Source organism: Hyperolius riggenbachi, chromosome 8 (assembly GCF_040937935.1).
Source record: "Hyperolius riggenbachi isolate aHypRig1 chromosome 8, aHypRig1.pri, whole genome shotgun sequence".
Lineage (NCBI taxonomy): Eukaryota > Metazoa > Chordata > Amphibia > Anura > Hyperoliidae > Hyperolius > Hyperolius riggenbachi.
In genome coordinates, this window is record NC_090653.1 from 136,099,948 (window position 1) to 136,124,603 (window position 24,656).

Sequence of the window (24,656 nt, forward strand, 5' to 3'; positions counted from 1 at the left end):
TTCAACTTTGCTTTAAAAGATTGCTTACAGCTTATAAACTATTATGCCAGATTTTTTTTTTAGCAGAAATTCACTGAATGGATTAAACATGACATTTTAGTGCTGCATTTAGCTAGAAATTCTCCTCCGTGCTTGCTTGTTTAGGTACGAATGTATCTATCTACAATGTAACAAACAAACACTGCTCTGAGAGAACAAAGAGGGCTTCCCCGGCAGGCTTTTCAAAGGTCTATTTGTATTCCAAATAAAGATACATTTTGTAACTACAGATAAGAATGGATGCGGATTCCTAGTTAAATCCAACACTAAAATGTCATGTTTAACCCATTCAGTGAATTTCTGCTTAAAAAAAAAATCTGGCATAATAGTTTGTAAGCTGTAAGCAATCTTTTAAAGCAAAGTTGTAATGCTGGGTGTTAAACCGCTTTAAGCCAAAACTCAGAGGTATGTGGATCCAGCAGATACTTACCTTGGGTTGTTTTGCCTCAGGTCAGGTGTATTAAACTTTAAAAACTTAAATAGGAGGATATGTTGAACATTCCTCCAAAAAAGAGCAAACCACAAGTAGGTTCAAGAGAATTAATTTGCTCAGAGACACCGGTTTTTGTGGGTAACTTCACACTTCCTCAGGTCAATAATAGAGTGTCTTTTTAGTGTGATGATCTCAATACAAATGTGTTTATACTGATGCTTTGTTAATAACTCCTGTTAGTACTCATAGCAATAGTTTCTGTATAGGGGCGTAGCTAAGACCCACCGGGCCCCCCTGCAGAAATTCTGAGCTGCCCCCCCCCCCCGGGGCCCACTCAGGGCCGTTTTGGAGGGGCAGGAGGGGTCGCAGCATGAGGGGAAAGCTATGGCTACACTCGGCGTGGAGAGGAGGGCGGTCCCTCCCTCACCTCGGGCTCTCCCCTCCAGCTTCAATAACTATATGTGTGCAGCGGCAGACAAACATACCTTCCATGCGTTCCAGCGCTTCTCTCTCTAGTGTCTGACGCTATTTCCTGTTTATACAGGAAGTCGCGTCAGAGGCTAGAGAGAAGCATCCGCGCTGGAACGCACGGAAGGTATGTTTGTCTGCCGCTGCCCGCCACTTGTTTATTTCACTTTCTTGCTAACATGCTAAATACCAGATAGCCTAGCAGTTCACCAAACACAAAAGGATTGCTCACTCCCAAACCGCACTCTGCCACTTATATATAGTCTGCAAACTGCCAGTCAGCCAATAAGAAGTGCAAATATATTACACCTAGTCTGCAGTACTTAATTGAGCAGAGGCTGAGCAATTCAGCCATTCCTTGGAGAGGGTTGCAGTCGCATATAGACAAGGGCTATATGACCAGCAGGGGGCACCAGCGTGCAGGACACTCCCTCTTATCCACCCCCCTCCTAACTAAACTGCATAAGGAGCCGCAAATGAAGTTTAAAATATGCAAACACTAGTGCACATGACAGGCGGGGGCCCTAGCCTAGCAGTTCCTCTGCATACTGAATAAACGGTCACCTAAAGCAATCAAGAAAGGTAGTTACGGAGTTACATAGTTTGGTTGAAAAAAAAACATTTAAGTTCAACCAAAAAAAGTAAAAATTAGGTACCTATCTCTCCTGCACCCCCACATCTCCTAGTTGATCCGGGGAAGGCAAAAAAACAAAACAAAAAAAAAACAAGGCTTGGGCCAAATAACCTTTAGGAGAAAAAATTACTTCCTGACTCAAAGTGGCAGTCAGATAAAATCACTGGATCATCTCTGCTGGGAATTAACTAATAATTATAGCTGCGGATGTCCTTCAACACAAGGAATGCATCCAGACCTCTTTTAAATGTAGATTATAGAGTTTACTACTCATTACTACTACTCAGAACTACTTCCTGTGGTAATACATTCCACATTTTAAGAACTCTAATAACCAATTACTAAATAGATGGCAAAACCTTCTTCTCTCCATGCACAAATCATGTCCCTTTGTCCTTTGTACAAGCAAAGCGACAAAAAGCTCTTCTGCCAAGCTTTTGTATTGCCCTTTGATGTATGTACACACATGTTAATCAAGTCACCCCTTAGCCATCTTTTCTCCAAGCAAAATAAACCTAGTTTGTCCAACCTTTCTTGGTAAGTGAGATTATCCTTCTGATTAATTTAGTTGCCCATCTTTGTACCTGTTCTAGCATGTTAATGTTCTTCCTATGGTGTGGTGCCCAAAACTGTATCCCAGTTTTTAGTTGCATTTATCCAAAATATGTACATAGCTTTAACAGCCAGATTAGATGATAGTATTAGAATGTTTGTAGGTTGCTTAAAGAGAACCTGAACTAAAAATAGTCAAAATAATAATACACAGGTCATACTTACCTCCGGCATAGTCTACTCCTCAATCTCTTTCTCCTCTCCTGCCTCCCATTTGTCCACTGTGATAAATGGAATTCTCCGTCCTCCATTTTAAAAATAGCCATTACCCCATAACAGCTTCCTGGTCAGCACACTGTTAAACTGTAATATCAATCGCAATCTGTATTATATCTGCCCGCCTCTGGATTAACTGGTATATGTTTTTTTATATATATGGGGAGTCCTCTCCAGGTTAGAGGTCCATCACGCCTCAGCTGTCTGATCCAATGAAGAAAAAATTCCCGGCAGGACTCGACCCTTTAAAGTGCATATCAGTATTTATTGCATTATAATGGCAGCCGTACAACAGCAATGCAACAGCATGACGTTTCGGGCAAGAGCCCTTTATCAAATGCTGAAGTTCACATCCTTTTCACAAGCTTATATTACCATTCTAAATGACACACTCCCCTCTTGGGGGTGGGCACAATCCTTAAAGTTACACCCTATACAACATTCAAAATAACACACTCCCCTCTTGGGGGTGGGCTCAATCCTTAAAGTTACAAGTCCCTAATTTGGGTAACAAGAAGAAAGCGCAGCAACCCTATTGAATACAATTACAAAAAACATCTGAGGCTAAAATCCTCGTTCAACCCCCCTGGTGTCTGAGTCCCCAGCCTGTCCATCCAGCAAGCCTCCCTTCTTAAAAGGGCATTCCTATGATCCATCCCTTCACGATTCTGCACCACCTCCAGCACCTGCCATCTTAACTGTGTCACTCTATGGCGCAATTCTATAAAATGGCGCGCCAGTGGGGATTCTTTTTTCGTTTGTAAATCACCTTTTTTCTCCTTGGGGGGATTTTGTATGTTACTTTTATGCTCATTGAGCCTAGTTTTTATCTCACGTGTGGTCTGGCCCACATAGGCCAGGCCACATGGACATTTAATAAGGTACACCACCCCCTTGGTATCACATGTGGCATAATGTTTAAGTGGGATAGAAATCCCTGAGCTAGGATGGTGTACAACGGGACCTTTTATGATACTATTACAATGTTGGCATCCTAAACAAGGATATGTCCCTGTTTTTTCTGGTCCTAAAAATCTTTGTTTTTTACCACCCGTGCGGCCTATATCTGCCCGCACTAGATGGTCCTTTATTGATTTACCACGTCTATACACGAATCTCGGTGGAGTCTTACAGATATGGACAAGCTGGGGGTCACTCTCTATAACTGGCCAAAACTTGTGGACTGCTTCCCGGAGAAACCTAGATCCACTCCCATAAGTAGTGATAAAATTTATTTCTCCTGACTCTGCATTGGTGTCAACTTTGCATTCTCTCAATGACCTCCTATCAAGTGCTAAGACCTCTGCTGCAATTTCTTTACATCTCTTCTCACTATAGCCTCTGGTGATGAAATCCTGTGTGAGCAGTTGTGCCTGTTCTAAATATAATTCATCGGTGGAGGTAATCCTCCTGGCCCTTACAAATTGACTCTTAGGGAGCCCCCGAATAAGTGGACGGGGATGACAGCTCTCCGCCATCAGGAAAGAGTTTTTATCAGTTGTCTTTCTGTATAAATTTGTTATCACCTCACTCTCCCCCTTCGTGATTTCGACATCCAAGAAATGCAATCTATGGGTGTCGTATTCCATCTTAAACTTTAATGTAGGATGCCTATGATTTAAAGACTGAAAGAACTGGCACAACTCCTCCTCACTCCCTCTCCAACAAAAAAATAAGTCATCAATAAATCTGCAGTACCCCAGGATGCGCCCCTGGGCGTCACCTCCCAAAATATGGGTATTCTCAAAATCTGACATGACGATATTAGCTACTGAAGGGGCATAAGGCGCCCCCATGGGCACACCCTGGGTCTGCAGATAAAACAAATCTCCAAATCTGAAATAAGAGTGAGTCAGACAAAATTCCAACATTGACATGATAAAAATGAGCATCTCATTTTTAACCCTTACATCTCCTCTCATCTTTTCTTGCACTGACTGTAAAGCCTCCACATGTACAATGTTATTATACAAATTTACGACATCCATGGACACCAAAAAATTCACACCCTCCATATCAATATTCTCCAATCTATTCAAAAAATGGGTAGTGTCCTTCAGACAAATCTCATTTTCTTTAACTATAGGCTGCAGCCACGAATCGATGTATATCCCCAAAGGCTCCGCCAGGGAGTCCACTGCAGAAACAATGGGTCTCCCTGGCGGACACCCGAGGTCCTTATGAATTTTTGGTAGCGTATAAAACACTGGTACCCTTGGTGTATCCTTTTTAAGAACAGCCAACAATTCTCTCCCAATGATACCAGTGCTTGCTGCATCATCCAGCATTGCATCCAATTCTCTTTTAAACACATGAGTGGGATCATTAGACAACCTTCTATACATCTGTTCATTATCCAATTGATGTTTAACCTCCATTTCATAATCTTTACGATCTTGTATTACAATGGCCCCCCCTTTATCCGCTTTTTTAATTATTATGGATGTGTCCCCTTTAAGAGCCATTAATGCACTAAATTCATCTCTCGTCAAATTATATTGCCTCCTTTTATTTTTCTCAATACAGCGCTTAGTCTCTTTCAACACCAACCTCTCAAACAATTCAAGTGCATTACTAGTAAATGGGGGGTCTTGTTTACTCTTGGGTCTCAGTCTTTTAGGAATCTCTGCTTCTTCTTTCTGTATTACTGTTAGTTCTTTATCTTTCCTTGGTCTATGGAGACCAAACCAAGTTCTCCATCTGATATTCCGTGTATACTTATACAGATCTACTCTCACATTAAACATATTGATCCCTGATGTTGGAACAAATCCCAATCCCTTATTCAAGACATTCATCTCTAACTGTGTCATCTTTCTACTGGAAATGTTATAAACAGTACAGTTTCTATCACCGATCTTTCTATCCTGCTGCATATATAGATTCCCATCACTCTCTGTGTCTTTATCTCCCACCACTGTGTTATCCTCAGTGTGTTCATTACTTACAGTTCTCAGCTGCGCTGCTGGAATAGTGACAGGGACGACATCGGTGTCTACCTGTCGGCGCTTACTCACTGAGTCTGCCTCTGGGTTGCCGGGTGTTGCATCCCTGATGGACGGGGTGGCGGGAGTGCACGGCTGTCGGCACATGTTCACTGCGGCTGGCTCCGAGTAACTGGGCGCTTCACTTGCTGGTGTGGGTAGCCCTGTGGACTTCCTCTGCCGCCTCTGCCGCGACCCCTGCCTCTTTCGCTTCCGGCTCCTCCTCTTCCTCTCGGCGGATACCTGTTTCCGCCTCTGGGTTCTGTAGGTTGTGTATGAGAAAAAGGAACTGCGTACTCCTGTTCACTACCAGACAACTCCGGATCTGACGCTCCACTTGCTGGAGGAGGAGGATTCCTATTATACTGCCGCACTATTCTTCGTGCCAGCCTCCAGGTATACACCTGATTTTTCTCGTAATCTTTAGTATCTCTTTTAAACTTCTCCACCTTTACTTTCAATATACTTTCTTTCAATTCCTTAATAGTGGCATCCAGCTGTAGTTTGAATGTATTATACGCCTCCAATGTTTCTTTGCTTAACAGATCTCCTGTCAGTCTTTCCACTTCACTCCTTACTTCAATGATTTGAGGATGCAGGTATTGCACTGTGAGGAGCATAAGATCTTGAGAACATTTATTTAAAATGCCTTGCCACTTGGCTGTAAACTCCGGATTTTCTTTACACAACAAGGGTGATAAAACAATTCTCAAACCTCTAGGGATTCTGTCCACCTTTATGTACTCCGTTAGTGTGGAAGCATGTAATGACAATGTAATTTCTTTCCTAATTGCTGCTTCCAGCTGCGTTTTAATCAGTTCCACTGGGTCAACTTGTGTACCTGAAAAGGTGTATTTGAAAGAATCTCCTAGTTCCAAGATCGCTGCTCTTTCTTCTGATGTGATGCTGTAGTACTCTGCTTTGTTCTCGCTTGTACTCGCAATTTCTGCAAACGACATATTCGTATCCTGTGGCTGCTGCAGATGAGATGGTAGATCCAATCGCAATCTGTAATCCCTAGAGGTTTGAGAATTGTTTTATCACCCTTGTTGTGTAAAGAAAATCCGGAGTTTACAGCCAAGTGGCAAGGCATTTTAAATAAATGTTCTCAAGATCTTATGCTCCTCACAGTGCAATACCTGCATCCTCAAATCATTGAAGTAAGGAGTGAAGTGGAAAGACTGACAGGAGATCTGTTAAGCAAAGAAACATTGGAGGCGTATAATACATTCAAACTACAGCTGGATGCCACTATTAAGGAATTGAAAGAAAGTATATTGAAAGTAAAGGTGGAGAAGTTTAAAAGAGATACTAAAGATTACGAGAAAAATCAGGTGTATACCTGGAGGCTGGCACGAAGAATAGTGCGGCAGTATAATAGGAATCCTCCTCCTCCAGCAAGTGGAGCGTCAGATCCGGAGTTGTCTGGTAGTGAACAGGAGTACGCAGTTCCTTTTTCTCATACACAACCTACAGAACCCAGAGGCGGAAACAGGTATCCGCCGAGAGGAAGAGGAGGAGCCGGAAGCGAAAGAGGCAGGGGTCGCGGCAGAGGCGGCAGAGGAAGTCCACAGGGCTACCCACACCAGCAAGTGAAGCGCCCAGTTACTCGGAGCCAGCCGCAGTGAACATGTGCCGACAGCCGTGCACTCCCGCCACCCCGTCCATCAGGGATGCAACACCCGGCAACCCGGAGGCAGACTCAGTGAGTAAGCGCCGACAGGTAGACACCGATGTCGTCCCTGTCACTATTCCAGCAGCGCAGCTGAGAACTGTAAGTAATGAACACACTGAGGATAACACAGTGGTGGGAGATAAAGACACAGAGAGTGATGGGAATCTATATATGCAGCAGGATAGAAAGATCGGTGATAGAAACTGTACTGTTTATAACATTTCCAGTAGAAAGATGACACAGTTAGAGATGAATGTCTTGAATAAGGGATTGGGATTTGTTCCAACATCAGGGATCAATATGTTTAATGTGAGAGTAGATCTGTATAAGTATACACGGAATATCAGATGGAGAACTTGGTTTGGTCTCCATAGACCAAGGAAAGATAAAGAACTAACAGTAATACAGAAAGAAGAAGCAGAGATTCCTAAAAGACTGAGACCCAAGAGTAAACAAGACCCCCCATTTACTAGTAATGCACTTGAATTGTTTGAGAGGTTGGTGTTGAAAGAGACTAAGCGCTGTATTGAGAAAAATAAAAGGAGGCAATATAATTTGACGAGAGATGAATTTAGTGCATTAATGGCTCTTAAAGGGGACACATCCATAATAATTAAAAAAGCGGATAAAGGGGGGGCCATTGTAATACAAGATCGTAAAGATTATGAAATGGAGGTTAAACATCAATTGGATAATGAACAGATGTATAGAAGGTTGTCTAATGATCCCACTCATGTGTTTAAAAGAGAATTGGATGCAATGCTGGATGATGCAGCAAGCACTGGTATCATTGGGAGAGAATTGTTGGCTGTTCTTAAAAAGGATACACCAAGGGTACCAGTGTTTTATACGCTACCAAAAATTCATAAGGACCTCGGGTGTCCGCCAGGGAGACCCATTGTTTCTGCAGTGGACTCCCTGGCGGAGCCTTTGGGGATATACATCGATTCGTGGCTGCAGCCTATAGTTAAAGAAAATGAGATTTGTCTGAAGGACACTACCCATTTTTTGAATAGATTGGAGAATATTGATATGGAGGGTGTGAATTTTTTGGTGTCCATGGATGTCGTAAATTTGTATAATAACATTGTACATGTGGAGGCTTTACAGTCAGTGCAAGAAAAGATGAGAGGAGATGTAAGGGTTAAAAATGAGATGCTCATTTTTATCATGTCAATGTTGGAATTTTGTCTGACTCACTCTTATTTCAGATTTGGAGATTTGTTTTATCTGCAGACCCAGGGTGTGCCCATGGGGGCGCCTTATGCCCCTTCAGTAGCTAATATCGTCATGTCAGATTTTGAGAATACCCATATTTTGGGAGGTGACGCCCAGGGGCGCATCCTGGGGTACTGCAGATTTATTGATGACTTATTTTTTTGTTGGAGAGGGAGTGAGGAGGAGTTGTGCCAGTTCTTTCAGTCTTTAAATCATAGGCATCCTACATTAAAGTTTAAGATGGAATACGACACCCATAGATTGCATTTCTTGGATGTCGAAATCACGAAGGGGGAGAGTGAGGTGATAACAAATTTATACAGAAAGACAACTGATAAAAACTCTTTCCTGATGGCGGAGAGCTGTCATCCCCGTCCACTTATTCGGGGGCTCCCTAAGAGTCAATTTGTAAGGGCCAGGAGGATTACCTCCACCGATGAATTATATTTAGAACAGGCACAACTGCTCACACAGGATTTCATCACCAGAGGCTATAGTGAGAAGAGATGTAAAGAAATTGCAGCAGAGGTCTTAGCACTTGATAGGAGGTCATTGAGAGAATGCAAAGTTGACACCAATGCAGAGTCAGGAGAAATAAATTTTATCACTACTTATGGGAGTGGATCTAGGTTTCTCCGGGAAGCAGTCCACAAGTTTTGGCCAGTTATAGAGAGTGACCCCCAGCTTGTCCATATCTGTAAGACTCCACCGAGATTCGTGTATAGACGTGGTAAATCAATAAAGGACCATCTAGTGCGGGCAGATATAGGCCGCACGGGTGGTAAAAAACAAAGATTTTTAGGACCAGAAAAAACAGGGACATATCCTTGTTTAGGATGCCAACATTGTAATAGTATCATAAAAGGTCCCGTTGTACACCATCCTAGCTCAGGGATTTCTATCCCACTTAAACATTATGCCACATGTGATACCAAGGGGGTGGTGTACCTTATTAAATGTCCATGTGGCCTGGCCTATGTGGGCCAGACCACACGTGAGATAAAAACTAGGCTCAATGAGCATAAAAGTAACATACAAAACCCCCCCAAGGAGAAAAAAGGTGATTTACAAACGAAAAAAGAATCCCCACTGGCGCGCCATTTTATAGAATTGCGCCATAGAGTGACACAGTTAAGATGGCAGGTGCTGGAGGTGGTGCAGAATCGTGAAGGGATGGATCATAGGAATGCCCTTTTAAGAAGGGAGGCTTGCTGGATGGACAGGCTGGGGACTCAGACACCAGGGGGGTTGAACGAGGATTTTAGCCTCAGATGTTTTTTGTAATTTTATTCAATAGGGTTGCTGCGCTTTCTTCTTGTTACCCAAATTAGGGACTTGTAACTTTAAGGATTGAGCCCACCCCCAAGAGGGGAGTGTGTTATTTTGAATGTTGTATAGGGTGTAACTTTAAGGATTGTGCCCACCCCCAAGAGGGGAGTGTGTCATTTAGAATGGTAATATAAGCTTGTGAAAAGGATGTGAACTTCAGCATTTGATAAAGGGCTCTTGCCCGAAACGTCATGCTGTTGCATTGCTGTTGTACGGCTGCCATTATAATGCAATAAATACTGATATGCACTTTAAAGGGTCGAGTCCTGCCGGGAATTTTTTCTTCATTGGATCAAACTGTAATATCACCCACTTGAGCCATAGGGAAACATGGACATTACCTTGCACATTCAGTTGTAACTGACAGCTGCTGATATATAACTGACAGCAACTGGTATATTTCAGTTCTGACAAAATATTGTCAGAACTGTAAGGGATCACTGTAAGAAGGAAATGGTGAGCTTCTGAGAGGAACTGATGGTGAGGTAAGTACCGTATGTAATATTCATTTGCAGCTACGTTATTTGTTTATTTTAAATAATTTTACTCGCTTCAGGTTCCCTTTAAAGAGGAGCTGTCAGCCATACTATCTCAGAAAAAAACCCATATATATAAGTAGATAAATACTTGCTCTACTTACATAATATATGTAATGCACTGTCCATGTTTGGATTTTAGTCATTTTTCTACAGTAAAAAAAGAGAAAATCCTTCTTAGCATTTCCCATTTTAAGTGAAAAAATAAAAAGACACCGAGAGCCCAATATGGTGTAGTATGTACTGGGATAGATGGAAAAGTGAAGGTGTGAGGGTGTTAGAAAGTTATACTCACAAACAAGGGTTACCTTCCAGGTAACCACTATACAGGAAGGTGAGGAGATTAGACCTGTCCTCACTCAGCATTAAGACGTCGCTCTCTGTAGATAGGAGAAGAAGGGGGTGGGTCAACCCCTCCCCCAAGGTGGACACAGTATTTTTGTTTAAAAAACAGAGGCACCAGCAGGATAAAATGGTCTAAAAACTTTAAAATATGCTGTGGAGGCAGCGGTGGACTTACCTTCAAAAAGCAGACACGATTACTGTCAGATTCAAGTAAACAAATTTATTATATAATTCCCCTAAAGATGCAACAGGCTCAGGCCCACTTCATCAGGTAATAAATGGGAAACACAGTAACTCATATGTAGCAAGGAGAGCACCTCTGTCTTTTTAAGTGTGGCTATTTTGAAGCCAATCCTGATGTCATTTCCTGCCCTACTCTCCTCTGCCTTATTTGCCCGGCCTTCACTATAAGTGCATTGTCTCAGCATGAGAAATATTGGGCAATCGGGGAGGAACAGAGGTGTGGGAGGGGAAAACAGGAGGGAAAGAGGCTTCAGCCAATCAGGCTGCATTCGTTAAGTCTGAGGGGAAATAGAAAAGCAAAGAAGGACAACCCAGCATGCCTTGCAACTTCCTTTGCACCAAATTTTGTGTGTATCAATTAAGAGTCAGGTAAACTGGGGAACGATCATTTATCAACAAGAAAAGTAATAGTGAATTTAATTTTTGGATTGCCTGGTTAGCATCCTTATTTCGTGTTTACCAGATAAAAATAAAGAATTGATTTTTTATTTCATGCCCGACAGTTACACTTTAAAATATGTTAAAACCTGCATGTGGACTAATTCAGCAGGAAGCATTAGCATGAGTCAGTATATAGGTCAACAGGAAACCCTGGTGGCAAAGATGGTTTTTCCAGGGTTCATAGTACCGCTGCAGTAGCAAAGTGTAGGATGCCCCTGCAAGAAACATCTTTGAATCCTCTTTTGGGAGAATTCTTATTGGTGTCCAGTCAATTACAGTACACAGTGAGAGATTTAAAGATGCTTTTGCCAGGGGCCTATATTCCATTGCAGAGGGGAGTGATTGTGGCAGCGGTTCCCGGCAGTGTTAGGAGTGCTGCAATGTAGAGTAGTGGATTTTGGGGTGCTAAGGACAGGTGTGGCAGTGTTGGAGCTGATCCACAGAGGTGCAGCAGGGTCTGTGGAGGTGTAACAGATGTCCAGTGGGGAGCAGGTGACTCTGCAAGCAAGAATTTAGGAGAAGAAAGAAATATACAGGAGATGATGATGATGATGTCTTCATTGGATCAAGTATACAAAAAAAAAGAAAGAAATTTACAGAACTGAAAATTCTCCTATATAGATTAAAAAAAACACAGGTTAAAATAAGTTTGTCCCTTTAATAAGGTTCAACCTTTTTTTAACCTTTTTTTTCTTAATTAACTTAACTATATTATCTGGGAGCTGATGGACATCTGGGGGTCCCATTATTATTATTATTATTATTATTAATAATAATAGAGGGTCCTTTATTTACCTTGTTTTTGTCCTATTCTTTGGATCATTTCTTAATTTTTTTCTTCTAGATAGTTTATCAGAAAAGGTCTGCTTAAACTGAGTGTTTATTGCAGGCTTTGAATGTGTGCTAATATTTTCCAAAGCATCTGAATTTCCTTTGTACCAATGTCAGGCATTTTACCTTCTAATGGTCTTATTTTGATGAAGTTGCCTTATTGTTATGGTATTCTAATTGTGCTAATTAAAAAGATCATTAGTAAAAATAAGGGGTAGAGGGGGGTTCCAGATCCCACTATAGGTATCCCCAGGACCTACCTCCACATGCATTACCTTCCACCTCTTCGGTGGGGATAAGTCCCTTGACAGGGGGGTTCCAGATCCCACTATAGGTATCCCCAGGACCTACCTCCACATGCATTACCTTCCACCTCTTCGGTGGGGATAAGTCCCTTGACATGGACAAAGGTGCTTTACTGGAGCAGTACAGATTTCTGTCCCTCTTCTGCAGATTGCCTTCCCCCTCATCGACAATGCATGCAGATTTTATTCATCAGTTCCATGCTCTCCAGCTCAGCCATTCTGGCAGCTCCAACAAGCATGGGGTAAAAGGGGTTATTACAATTTGGGAAGGAAAGGGTGGGGGCTTCATGTTATATGTTTACTCAAATTAATTTTACAAGAATTTACAGAAAAGGTGCAAAAATAATTATTCTGAGCTGAGTGATTGCATTTACCACCAGGGTAAAGCAGGTTATAAATTCCATGCTCAAGCTCATTTCTCACATCTGAGTTCACTGAATCAGAAATAATTTAGGAAGAGGAAAAAAAAGCATGCAATGAGGTGTGCTGTGTCACTTGGCAAAAAGCTGGCAGCCCGGCACTGATAAGCACTTGACGAATTCGATCAGGCCCACTGAGATTAAACTAAGATGAATAATTAAGGTATTCTTCTATATAAAATTAAATTTGCATGTAGAAGAAATCACCCCATAATGTGATTTAATCTGGAGTCCATGATTAGATAGATGATTTAAAAAGAGTAATCATAGTTGTTTGACAAGGAAGGGCTTTAGCCAACCATAAAAATGTTGGGGTATGTAAAGTTATGAGCACAACTGTAGATAGATAGATAGATAGATAGATAGATAGATAGATAGATAGATAGATAGATGATAGATAGATAGTGATAGATGTGACAGTACACAAACAACAGTGTTGGTGGATATAGTACATGTGTAAAGTTAATATCAGAATCAGAATAATTTATTTCGCCAAGTACAACGGGGTTGTACCCGGAATTATTTTTGGCACATACAGGGTCGGTGATGGTACGGTAACAGCAGAAACATAGAATACACAAAGTAGTTTCAGAGATATGCAAGCAGTCATCTTGTTACGTTACATTTCACATTGCATATTACACAAAACATTTAGCTAGATGGGACCGTCTGAGTGCTATGTCGAGCGGAGCTGCCTGCTACCTTCTGTGCGGCGCTCAGATACTCTGCAGCAATAACAGACACCCCTCCGCATGTCTTGGAAAATGCAGGCGGTGAGAGAGACAGAGAAAAAAAAAAAAAAGAAGGAGCGATAGAATAGAGATAGAGTCCAAGGGTCCCCATAGGTGGAGAAAAACAGTCCATGCCATGCTTGCTTTAGGTTGCGGCCTGGGGCAGTTCAGTGCAGAATGGTGAAAAGATTATACTCAGGCTTACGCCCAGATAACAGTGCAGGTGGTCTGCATGGGAATGGCTGGCTTTAGTGCAGTGCGTCCAGGGAGGGGGGGGGCTGCAATGGCCTTCCAGCCTGCGTGGAGGCCTGAGAGGCCTCTGTCTGCCGCTCCGCTACCCATGCCACCATAAGGGCTGCAGGGAGCGAGGCCATGGTTGGGCGGTGGTTTGGCTTATGTGCTGCAGCCGGTGGCAGCAATTACTGACCTGTCCTGCACATATGCACAGTGGCAGCGGCCACAGCTGGCCCATCCTGTGGCAGAGGTCTCCCCTGGTGTCGATGCCCCAATCAGCTGTGAGAGAAGAGGCATGCCTAGCAGCCGACACAGAGAGGGCACCCCGGTGGATCCGATGGAGTGTGATCCAGAGGGAGCTCCCGCCATGGCCAGGGGGGCTCTGCACAGGGGAAGCGGTGGCAAAACTTCTGGTTCCCCTGCACACGCAGCGCTGACGGCGTCCCGGTCTCCATAGCATAATATATAGACCATTATTCAATTCACATTTCTCCTTAGTTTTCTACTAGATCATTTTTCTTCTATTTTAAATAACTTTTCTGCACTTTGCAACTGAAAAAGTACCAATAAGTAGGTGAAGTAGTATTAAAATTATTTGTATTTTCTCACTTACTGGTGGCTTAAAAGCTCACTCAGGAGTAAACTCAGGAGAAAAAGTTAATTGCATATGGGCCAGAGCGGTTTATTGTTATCAATAAAACGCTCTGGCCCATATGCATCACTTGGGCCAGAGCGTTTTATTGATGCTAGAGTATAACTGACAGAATAAACATGGACTCCTTTTGAAACCATTTTCCCTGAGAAGGGCTTGACACGGTTGGGGAAAAGGATTGGCATCCCATCATATTTATGTGTAAATGGATCTTACTGCAAAATTATCGGATCAGTACAGGGGCCAACAGTTTATCTTTGGAGATACCGCTAAACTGTTTAGAATACTTTCTCCTACAAGATGTAATTTCCGCCAGCAGTACAAATCATTGCTCGATGCTGTGTACTTCCTTCTATCCGTTGTGTTATAAGGAGGATAGGCGGCGCCCTTGTATTGTATTCGGTGTTCGCTTTGTATAAAGAGACTCCACTAGATAAAGTGTTCAGAAGTTTTATTTGCACTAAAGACAACGCGTTTCACGGCTCAAACCGCTTCCTCAGGTCAAGTACAGGTGCTTTTAAAAAGATAAACAATAATTTACTATGGGCGCTCAGTATTCCGTACATTTAAAAAAAAAAATATATAAATGGGATCCCTAGGTAACATGATAAGATTTGTTAAAAAAATATATAAAATTTAAATTACCCAAAAAGTTATAATATAAATTAACATACTCAGCAGATTCATATGTTTCAACCACCAAAATAACATTAAAAAATGACATGAGTTTAAAAATAAACATTATTATACATTGCCACATGGAGATATAGTAGGTGAATGAGAAAAGGGTATATGTATTCCAACTTGAGTCAGAACATCTATAATCCAACTAACCTTTACAGTAGAACCCGTATACATATTGGATTAAACATTATAGGGGAAACTGATATGAAAGACTGGGGTGTAGGAAAGACATGAGAAGGAACATGTTAAAGTAAAGGTTCAGGGAGGGTGGGTAAAAAATACAAATCAAATTCCACTTACCTGGGGCTTCCTCCAGCCCGTGGCAGGCAGGAGGTGCCCTCGCCGCCGCTCCGCAGGCTTCCGGTGGCCGACCCGACCTGGCCAGGCCGGCTGCCAGGTCGGGCTCTTCTGCGCTCCAAGGCCCGGAACTTCTGCGTCCCACGCCGGCGCTCTGACGTCATCGGACGTCTTCCGGGCTCTACTGCGCATGCGCAGATCTACTGCGCATGCGCAGTAGAGCCCGGAGGACTTCCGATGACGTCAGAGCGCCGGCGTGGGGCGCAGAAGTTCCGGGCCTTGGAGCGCAGAAGAGCCCGACCTGGCAGCCGGCCTGGCCAGGTCGGGTCGGCCACCGGAGACCACCGGGAGCCTGCGGAGCGGCGGCGAGGGCACCTCCTGCCTGCCACGGGCTGGAGGAAGCCCCAGGTAAGTGGAATTTGATTTTTATTTTTTACCCACCCTCCCTGAACCTTCCCTTTAAGGTATATGCCTAGAGTGGCTGTGGGTGAGTGTGGGTTCTGAGATAAGGGATATGGGTGTAAAAATATATGGACCTAGCAGTATCTAGATGGGAGAAGGTATAAAGATAAAGGATTTGTGTAAGACAACAGGGAGCTGTGTATGTGGTGGACCTCAGCTGGAGGTGGTGAAAATATAGTTCCATTATGCAGGGCTGTAATAGGGGATCTGATAGGAATGGTATATGGATTGCTAGGTAAGTAATATCGAGTGCAGCTATAGGACACACTCCAATGGGGAGTGGAAGAGACTGTATACGTGGAGGCTCTTAGTATAATATAAGAAAAAAAAAAGGGGGGGTCTTACCTTGAACAGATTCTGGATAGCACTTTGCAGACACATTGTTATGAATCTAACGATTTCTGTACACACTGTTGATCAAAAATGTTTATCATCCAAAGTAATCTACTAGATTGATCAGTCAAAATGCTAGAGAACCATCATTTATATTCCACTGTTTGCTGTGTTTAGTTTGTATTTTTACTATTATTGGCTGACCCATCCTGCATTGTTTGTTTTAAGCAGGTTTCATCTATCTTGTATACAAGGCTTTAGAATGATTGCAGAATGGTTGTCCTGTGTTACAAGGCTGAGTACATTACTATTTAATTTATTTACTATTTTCTAAATGTCTGTTTTCTTCTTCTTCTTTTCTTTTTTTAGGTCGACCTGGTTCCCCTGGCTTTCCAGGTGTTCTGGGTAGCAAAGGAGAAAGGGGAGATCCTGGTAGGCCAGCATTTGGACAAAAAGGATTACCAGGAAGAACAGGACCACAAGGTCCACCTGGGCCACCAGGAAATCCAGGACGACAGTCAGGTGGTAACAAATTACCTTGCATAGTGTAGAGTGTGCAATCCATTGGTCTTTATGTTATACATTACAATGAAAATTTATTTTTGCATATCAGGACACAAGTCATAATGCAAACAATATCTGTCAACTTTGAAAGACTAGAAACAAGGAACACAATTAGGCTAGGGCTACCCAGGCAATCTTAAGACTAAAGTCTAGTAGATTGTATAGTCAGACACCAGGGGCGCCTTTACCTACTGACCACCCAGGCAGCGGCTTGGAGCGACTTTGATGGGGAAGGCGCAATAAATTACTGTCAGTCCAAGGGGAAATAAAAATTCCTGTCCTGAAAGACCGTTGTAAGGGACTGGAGAGAAAAAGATTTCCTTCTGTTTTAAGAAGGCAAATTACACCAAGCTTTGCTTTTTTAGTAGGAGGGCATTTGGTTCCTTTTATCCCCCTATACATTTCTAGTAGCTTGGGTCACCCTGAGCTGCTTGGTTACTCTGCTCTTTTCACAAATAGCCTTCTGCTAAGTCACTAAAGAATCATTCAGAGTTCAGAATTATAGATACTCCCTAAGAAGAAGGTGTCTGGCTTACAGCTGTTCTCTGCCCCTCCACAGAGGAGACAGCGACAGCGCCCTACCCCCAAATGTTACTGAGTCTGCAGAGGGAGTGAGACAAACAAACAGTAAACTCTGCAGACAGCCGTGTGCTCTGCTAGAATGTCTGCATGTCTAGATGTCAGGAGGATCGCCATGACTAGCTATGGAGCGGTAGGATCATCTGATCCTCTCCCCTACACAGCCTGCACTTCTCCCTAAATTCAACAGGACAGTGTTTGAAGTGTGTAATGGACACAGGTTGCAGGTTTTGTCTTTCATTGTGCGTGAGTGAATAGGAGGGCAGCATCTAAAGCTCAAACAATGATAATGGACATGTAAGCAATGTGTGTAATTACATCCATCACTACTTATAATTGAAGATGGCATAATAATGTATTTCCATTAATGCTGTCTGTTTGCCCTCTCTCTAATGCTATGTACCACCTCACAATTTTTCCAACGATTTTCCCGATGTTCATCAATTTTTTTTTTTTGAGCGACAAGTAGTCATTTACACGATGTCGTGACATCGCTTAGCGTTGTGTGGTGAAAAGTGACCGTCACTGAGGATCAAGTAAAGTACTGAGGTCGCTTGACTTCTCGTTCGCGACCGTCCTGTAATGTCACGTGACATCTCACATACCCGCTGGCAGGAAGATGAATCGCTGGACGCTTGTAATGAGGGACACCTCGCTGGATCCATCTTCCTGTGTTGTTGCAGTCACTGTGGTGAGTGTGGAGCTCAACTTTGCTTGCCCTCACCCTCTGCTCATGCTCCCTCTCCCACTGTCTCTCTGACCAAACAACTGCTACTTGGGGAACAATGTGCACAACTATGTACACTAGTCTGAGCACTCTTCAGGGGAGCCAGTAGCATTTGGAACTATTATTGTGTATTTATGTAGCACTGACATCTTCAGCACGTTACAGAGTACATAGTCATGTCACTGACTGCTCACTGGAGCTTACAATTTCATCCCTACCATAGTCAAACTGTAATGTCCGACCATATTATTATCATGTATTTATATAGCACTGACATCTTCTGCAGTACTTTATATAGCACTGACATCTTCTGCAGTACTTTACAGAGTACATAGTCATGTCACTGACTGTCCTCAGAGGAGCTCACAATCTAATCCTACCATAGTCATAGTCTAATGTCCTACCATATTATTATTATGTATTTATATAGCACTGACATCTTCTGCAACACTTTACATAGTACATAGTCATGTCACTGACTGTCCCCAGAGGAGCTCACAATCTAATCCTACCATAGTCATAGTCTAATGTCCTACCATATTATTATTATGTATTTATATAGCACTGACATCTTCTGCAGCACTTTACAGAATACATAGTCATGTCACTGACTGTCCTCAGAGGAGCTCACAATCTAACCCTACCATAGTCATAGTCTAATGTCCTACCATATTATTATTATTTATTTATATAGCACTGACATCTCCTGAAGCACTTTACAGAGTACATAGTCATGTCACTGACTGTCCTCAGAGGAGCTCACAATCTAACCCTACCATAGTCATAGTATAATGTCCTACCATATTATTATTGTTTATTTATATAGCACTGACAGCTCCTGAAGCACTTTACAGAGTACATAGTCATGTCACTGACTGTCCTCAGAAGAGCTCACAATCTAATCCCTACCACAGTTATAGTCTAATATTTTCAATATAGGATTGTTTTGGGATAAACCAGTTGACTTATTAGTATGTTTTTTAGGATGCAGGAAATGTCTGAAGTGTCTGAAGACAGAAACTCCATGCAGATTTTGCCCTGGCCAATGTTCAAGCCTAGGACTCAGCACTAAAATGCAGTAGTGGTACCCACTGAGCCTCTATTCTACTCATAGATATCTGCTCATCCATGTCATCAATTCTGACCCTCTACTACCCTTCCTCCCTCCATTCTACTTCTCTTCTCTTGTATCACTTACACTACAAACACACTGTGCTTATCTCCAGAATGGAAAACGCCTGGAAAACTGCTCTGATCTAGCGTTTTTCAGAGCGGTTTGCATTTTTCCTATACTTTATATTGAGGCAGAATCGCTTCTGCAAACCGCAAATGTGCAGCAGGAGGCACGTTTGCGGTTTGCTAAAAACCTCAAACCGCTGGTGTGCACCATCCCATTGAAATACATTAGCCAAGCGTTTTCACAGACAAATGCGGTTGACGGATCGCTGCTAAAACCGCTCGGTGTGCACTGGGCCTTAAACCACCTTACCATATCAGCCCTTCAATGTCATGATATACCCACTCCAGTCTTACCCTAACAGGTGGTAACATATCTGCATATCTCATAATGTTTGTGAAAAATTATTTTGAAAGTAAGAGTGTCTTGCTTGATAATCCAATCTTGCAATGTGACTGCCATTGGAACTTGTAGTGTGGATGCTGTATTTATTTAAAGTGCATACTGGCAGCATGTGCTGTATGGCATACAATGCTGATCATCCACAAGGCACTCTTAGGCAGCTGCCTAGGGTCTAGAGAGAGTTTAGGGGCCTGGTGGTTGCTAGTCCCCACCAAATCTAACTAAATAAGCCAGGTGACCATCAGTGGAGGGCAAAGTGTTATCTTGCCTAGGGCCCCATTTTATAGTTATCCCTCTCTGATGGCTTATATCATGTGTGAAGTGTTCTATAATGTATATGATTCTTGTTTTATTTTTTATGGGGGGGGGAGCGCCACAGGATTTCTTGCCTGGAGTGACAAGAAGGCTAGAGGCGCCCCTGTCAGACACCATGGCCTCAATTCACTAAGCTTTATCAAACACTTTACCGAACGTTTGATAATTTACCTTATGGGTAAAATCTAATTTTTAATTCACTAAGGTGTTACAGATTTAATGAATGTTTTATCGATAAAACATTCAATAAATTTATAACATTTTAGTGAACTCAAAATTCGATTTTAACCATGAGGTAAATTATCGAACGTTCGGTAAAATGTTTGATAAATCTTAGTGAATTGAGGCCCATAAGTACTACCGTACATGTGTAAAAGATAAAATGTATTTCATAATTAATTGTCACTTTATTAATAAGAAAAGCTTAAAGTGACACTGAAGTGAAAAAATACTCATGATGTAATGATTTGTATGTGTAGTACTGATAATTAATAGGACTGTAAGGATTCCTCCTGTGGCGTGTTTTGTCCATTGCGGTGGAGCCGCAAACAGACAGTTCTGGCTTGTCTGCCTGCATTGGGTTGTGCATTCGCAATGAGTCACATTGTTATTTGCAATTGCTCTGCAGTTCTGGGCAGCTCAGAATGCTGTCATCATTCCACCAATGGATTACTACAGGTGAAATGCAGCCAGATAGCCCTGGATTTCCTGCATGCATGTTGTTGCATAGGACTGCATGCATTGGTACAGATAGTCTTTCAGCTAGCAAATGGTAACCAAGCCAGCTCAGGATTGAATGATTACCATTCAGCTGTGTGGAGATTTGCATGCTTGTATCCATTGGCTGATGCCAGCATAAAAGTCTGCCTCCCCTTTTAGACCTCGCCCGTCATAGTTTCAGCTCTGTCTAAGCTGTTACTGGGTCCTTTGATACTGTGAATAATATTCCTTGTCTTGTTACTTTCTAGTTCAGTTATCTTGTGGAGCTAGCTATTTTTTATGTTGTGTGATGTAGGTTTAGGATAGTGGTGATCATTCAGACTATTGCATTATTTTGTGATGTTAGCATGGTTGCTTTAATTGTAAATAAGTGCAGTTAATAATTCATTTTCTATTTCAGACACCTATACATAGTTCTTCTATGCGCTCCCTATATCGCCTATATACTCACTTTTCCCTCATGCGCTCCAGCGTTGATACTTCCCTTGTCCGCGTTGTTCACCCTCATACATACTTACTTCCTCCATATGCGCTCCAGCGTGGTCTCCTCTGAGCTCACACAGCCTCCGTCCATTGGCCACGCCTACTGACGCCGCGTGTGACGCCGTTGGTGCGTGCGTACACGCGACGTACAGAGCTTCCGATACTTAAACAGCGTTACATGCTGTTCCGAGACAGAGATCCCCTCGCACTCTCTTGAAGAAGCGGCGTGACGGCCGCGGAACTGGTGGAGTAGTCCACCGAGGGCCTCTCCTCCCGCCACCACTATCTCCTCTTCGGTCATCCTACACCGGCTAAGTATTCCTCTGCAACGTTTGTTCACTGCTTCCTTGTCCATTCTCTGTCCCTCTCAAACGCCTCCACAGCACTATTTTTATCCAGGCAACTGGTCCTATTTTGCCAACACTTGTATACTGTTATGTTTATATCATTTTCTGTGATTTAATGCACACGTTTTGCACTATATATGCACTTTATTATTTTTTCTTTTTGAGGAACTGAACCCGGGTTCATATGGGGTTGGCGTGCTCAGGCTTGAGCAAGCCACACCATTATTACTATATACTCATTTTATTGATATAATGTGATGGCTATATACTGCGATGACCATGATTAGATATTGCAATATAAGGATTGATTGTGGTGGCCTGTGTTTTTAGTGTTTTTATATATTTTGGAAGCTATATATTTAATAAAGTGTGATATATTTTTTACTTTTCCATATACTGTATATGTGTGGTGCTGTTTTCATGAGCTTATCCCTTCCCTAGTTGTGGAGCTAGGATTATATATTTCCCACGGGGACATATATACGTGCTCCTTCTAGTGCACAGAATTTGTATTGTTTGTATTGCCTAGTTAGTTCGCTGTATTGCTCCAGTCCAGATCTAGCTAGTCTCCTTGCTTATGTTATATATTGGTTTATCGCCAATATATACATATTCTAGTCAGCGTTTGTTATTTTCCTTGTATTCGTGTTACGGTGATATATCAGTGCCGCTGATATATACGTACTCGAACTGTTGATATCCTGTGTTCAGCTAGTCAGTTTTTAGCACGTTTTGGTAGGTTGCGCTTAGCGTGATCACCCGTGCTTAGCTAGCATAGTCCTATTGGTTACCTCACTCTTGTCTTTGTGAAAGCTTGCTGTCACTGAGGCAGTGACTAGATTAGCAAGAATTCATTCTGTCTGCCTCTGTCCTCCTAGTCCTGTCCTTGCAGGTAGCCATTGCTGCGGTTGCTATTGGCTACCTCACTCCAGTCTGTCTTGTATCTGTCTGAATGTTTGCTGTCGCAAGAGCAGCACAACCCCGAACTGCGCTGCCATTGCGTCTTATCAGAAGCCCAGAGCTGCAGTTGCTCTGGGCAGCCTGTGTAGCCTCTTCCATTATCCAGCTCTTAGCCTTGTTGTGCTGGTTGGTTGAGAGAGTATGACCCCCCAGCATTACAAGAACATTAGTAGCAAAGAATATAATCTCATATTTTAATTTTTAGATATATAGCTTTTTTTATAACATTGCATAATTCTCTAATACTTGCAATTATAAGGCACATTTTGAACGATAACACAAGCAGAGCTTATGACCCTTTCAACTTTCCAGGAGTAAAAATGTTTTTAAAATCTGTCTTTGACTGTTTCTTTGATGTATAAATGCTCCAGAAAGCAGCACCAAAAGCTCAGAAAAGCTCTTTTGCATAGATAACAACTGAAGTTTCTTAGCCCTTTCTGTACTGGAAACAATATCTGTGCTACTAATGTTCTATTTCTTAGCTGTACTATACATACAAATCATTATATCATAAGTTTATTTTCACTTCAGATTCCCTTTAGGCCTCTTTCACTGTGTGACGTTAAAGTCGCACGTTAAAACAACATTTAACGCAGAATAACTCACTGCAATGAAAAATCAATATCCCATTCACAGTGCACACGTTGCGTTGGTGACTAAGACTGCATGTTAAAGGGAATGTCCAAGCAAAATAAAAAAAATGAGTTTCACTTACCTGGGGCTTCTACCAGCCCCATGCAGCCATCCTGTGCCCTCGCAGTCACTCACTGCTGCTCCAGTCCCCCGCTGGCAGCTTGCCGACCTTGGAGGTCGGCGGGACGCATTGCGTACATTTTTACGCATTCCCGCTAGTGCAGGAACATTAACACATACATTTTTACGCATTACTGGTTTAATGCGTACATTTTTACGCATTGAAGCAGTAATGCGTAAAAATGCATGTGTTAATTTTCCTGCACTAGCAGGAATGCGTAAAAATGTATGCAATGCGCCCCGCCGACCTCCGAGGTCGGCAAGCTGCCAGCGGGGGACTGGAGCAGCAGTGAGTGACTACGAGGGCACAGGATGGCTGCCTGGGGCTGGTAGAAGCCCCAGGTAAGTAAAACTAATTTTTTTTATTTTGCTTGAACCTTCCCTTTAAGTGAAAGTACTGCATGCAGTGTGTTATACACGTTATTAGCTGTGTTGGACTGTTTACCACATGCTCAGTAATGAATTGGAAGCAAACCTTTCATTGCCTGTATGCTCTACTGTATGCAACGATAACGGGGCATTAAGTTGCGTTGCAACTTTTTGGGGGCGTTGCATTGTAATTTGCATTGCGACTTTAACGTCGCATCAAACTGCAATGTCCTACTGTGAAAGAGGAACTGCAGGGAAAATAGCATATTGAAACAGCTAAACACACATCACTGGGAGGGCAGGGGTACATACAATATACAGCAACATATAGCTATTATACTTATTGATTGATAAACCGCCAACATACCGTATTCCTTGGCATTGAGTGTTTCTGATGCTGAAACCAGGAAAATAGCCGTAAAAGAGCGCATCCTGAATAATTGATTGCATTCTACTGTATGTAGTTATGGTGCCTCTTTAAGAAAAAAATGACTTTATTAAACACACCACAACTTTTTGCACTGCCCAAGGTAACCAAGTATTTTTTGGTGGGAAAAGTAGTTGGCCATCTTTGACTGCTGCCAAATTATCTTGGAAGCAAAATCAAAAACAATGGCTACAATGGAGATGTAAGTCTAGCAGAAGTTTCCCACTTCCACTCCTCACCCTTACTCTCAGATACCACATGGACACTCATATTAGTCCCAGAGAGTATCCATAGTGTGGAACAATCCCTCTCTCCCCAGTGATGAGACTGACACTCATTGGTTGCAATTATTAAAAAACAGTGAACTACATTAAAGTGTGCCAATAAAGCGCTTAAGCTCCACATTTCCACCTACAAATTCCCCAAATCACCATTGTGCTTGCAGCTTACCCCAGGTAGGAGAGGTGAATAGAGGGTTGGGGTGAAAAGCATCAGTAAATCAGTAATAAGAAAAGGAACAGGTGCACTGATATGTTGAAGAAGGCAAGGCAGCAAAGCAAGTCATTTCGCCCACGCTGTTCCCCGCACTGCGCCTGACCTGGGCGCCACCATAGACATAATGTTATTATGTTTATGGCCATGCAGCAATGTAATTCTGTAATTCAAGTGCCGGCGATCGGCGGAACCCAAATTACTTCTCTCTCAGAGGGGG

At 42.5% G+C, this 24,656-nt stretch overlaps 1 protein-coding gene across 5 annotated transcripts in view; it reads left to right on the plus strand.

Annotated features, from left to right (window-relative positions):
- COL4A6 (collagen type IV alpha 6 chain) overlaps window positions 1–24,656 on the plus strand; it is a 422,653-nt gene that overhangs the window by 301,126 nt on the left and 96,871 nt on the right. For all 5 annotated transcript variants that reach the window (XM_068251142.1, XM_068251140.1, XM_068251144.1 and 2 more), the window contains one exon: window positions 16,491–16,643. In XM_068251142.1, coding sequence (XP_068107243.1) covers window positions 16,491–16,643 — 153 coding nt within the window. The remainder of the gene's footprint in view (window positions 1–16,490; window positions 16,644–24,656) is intronic.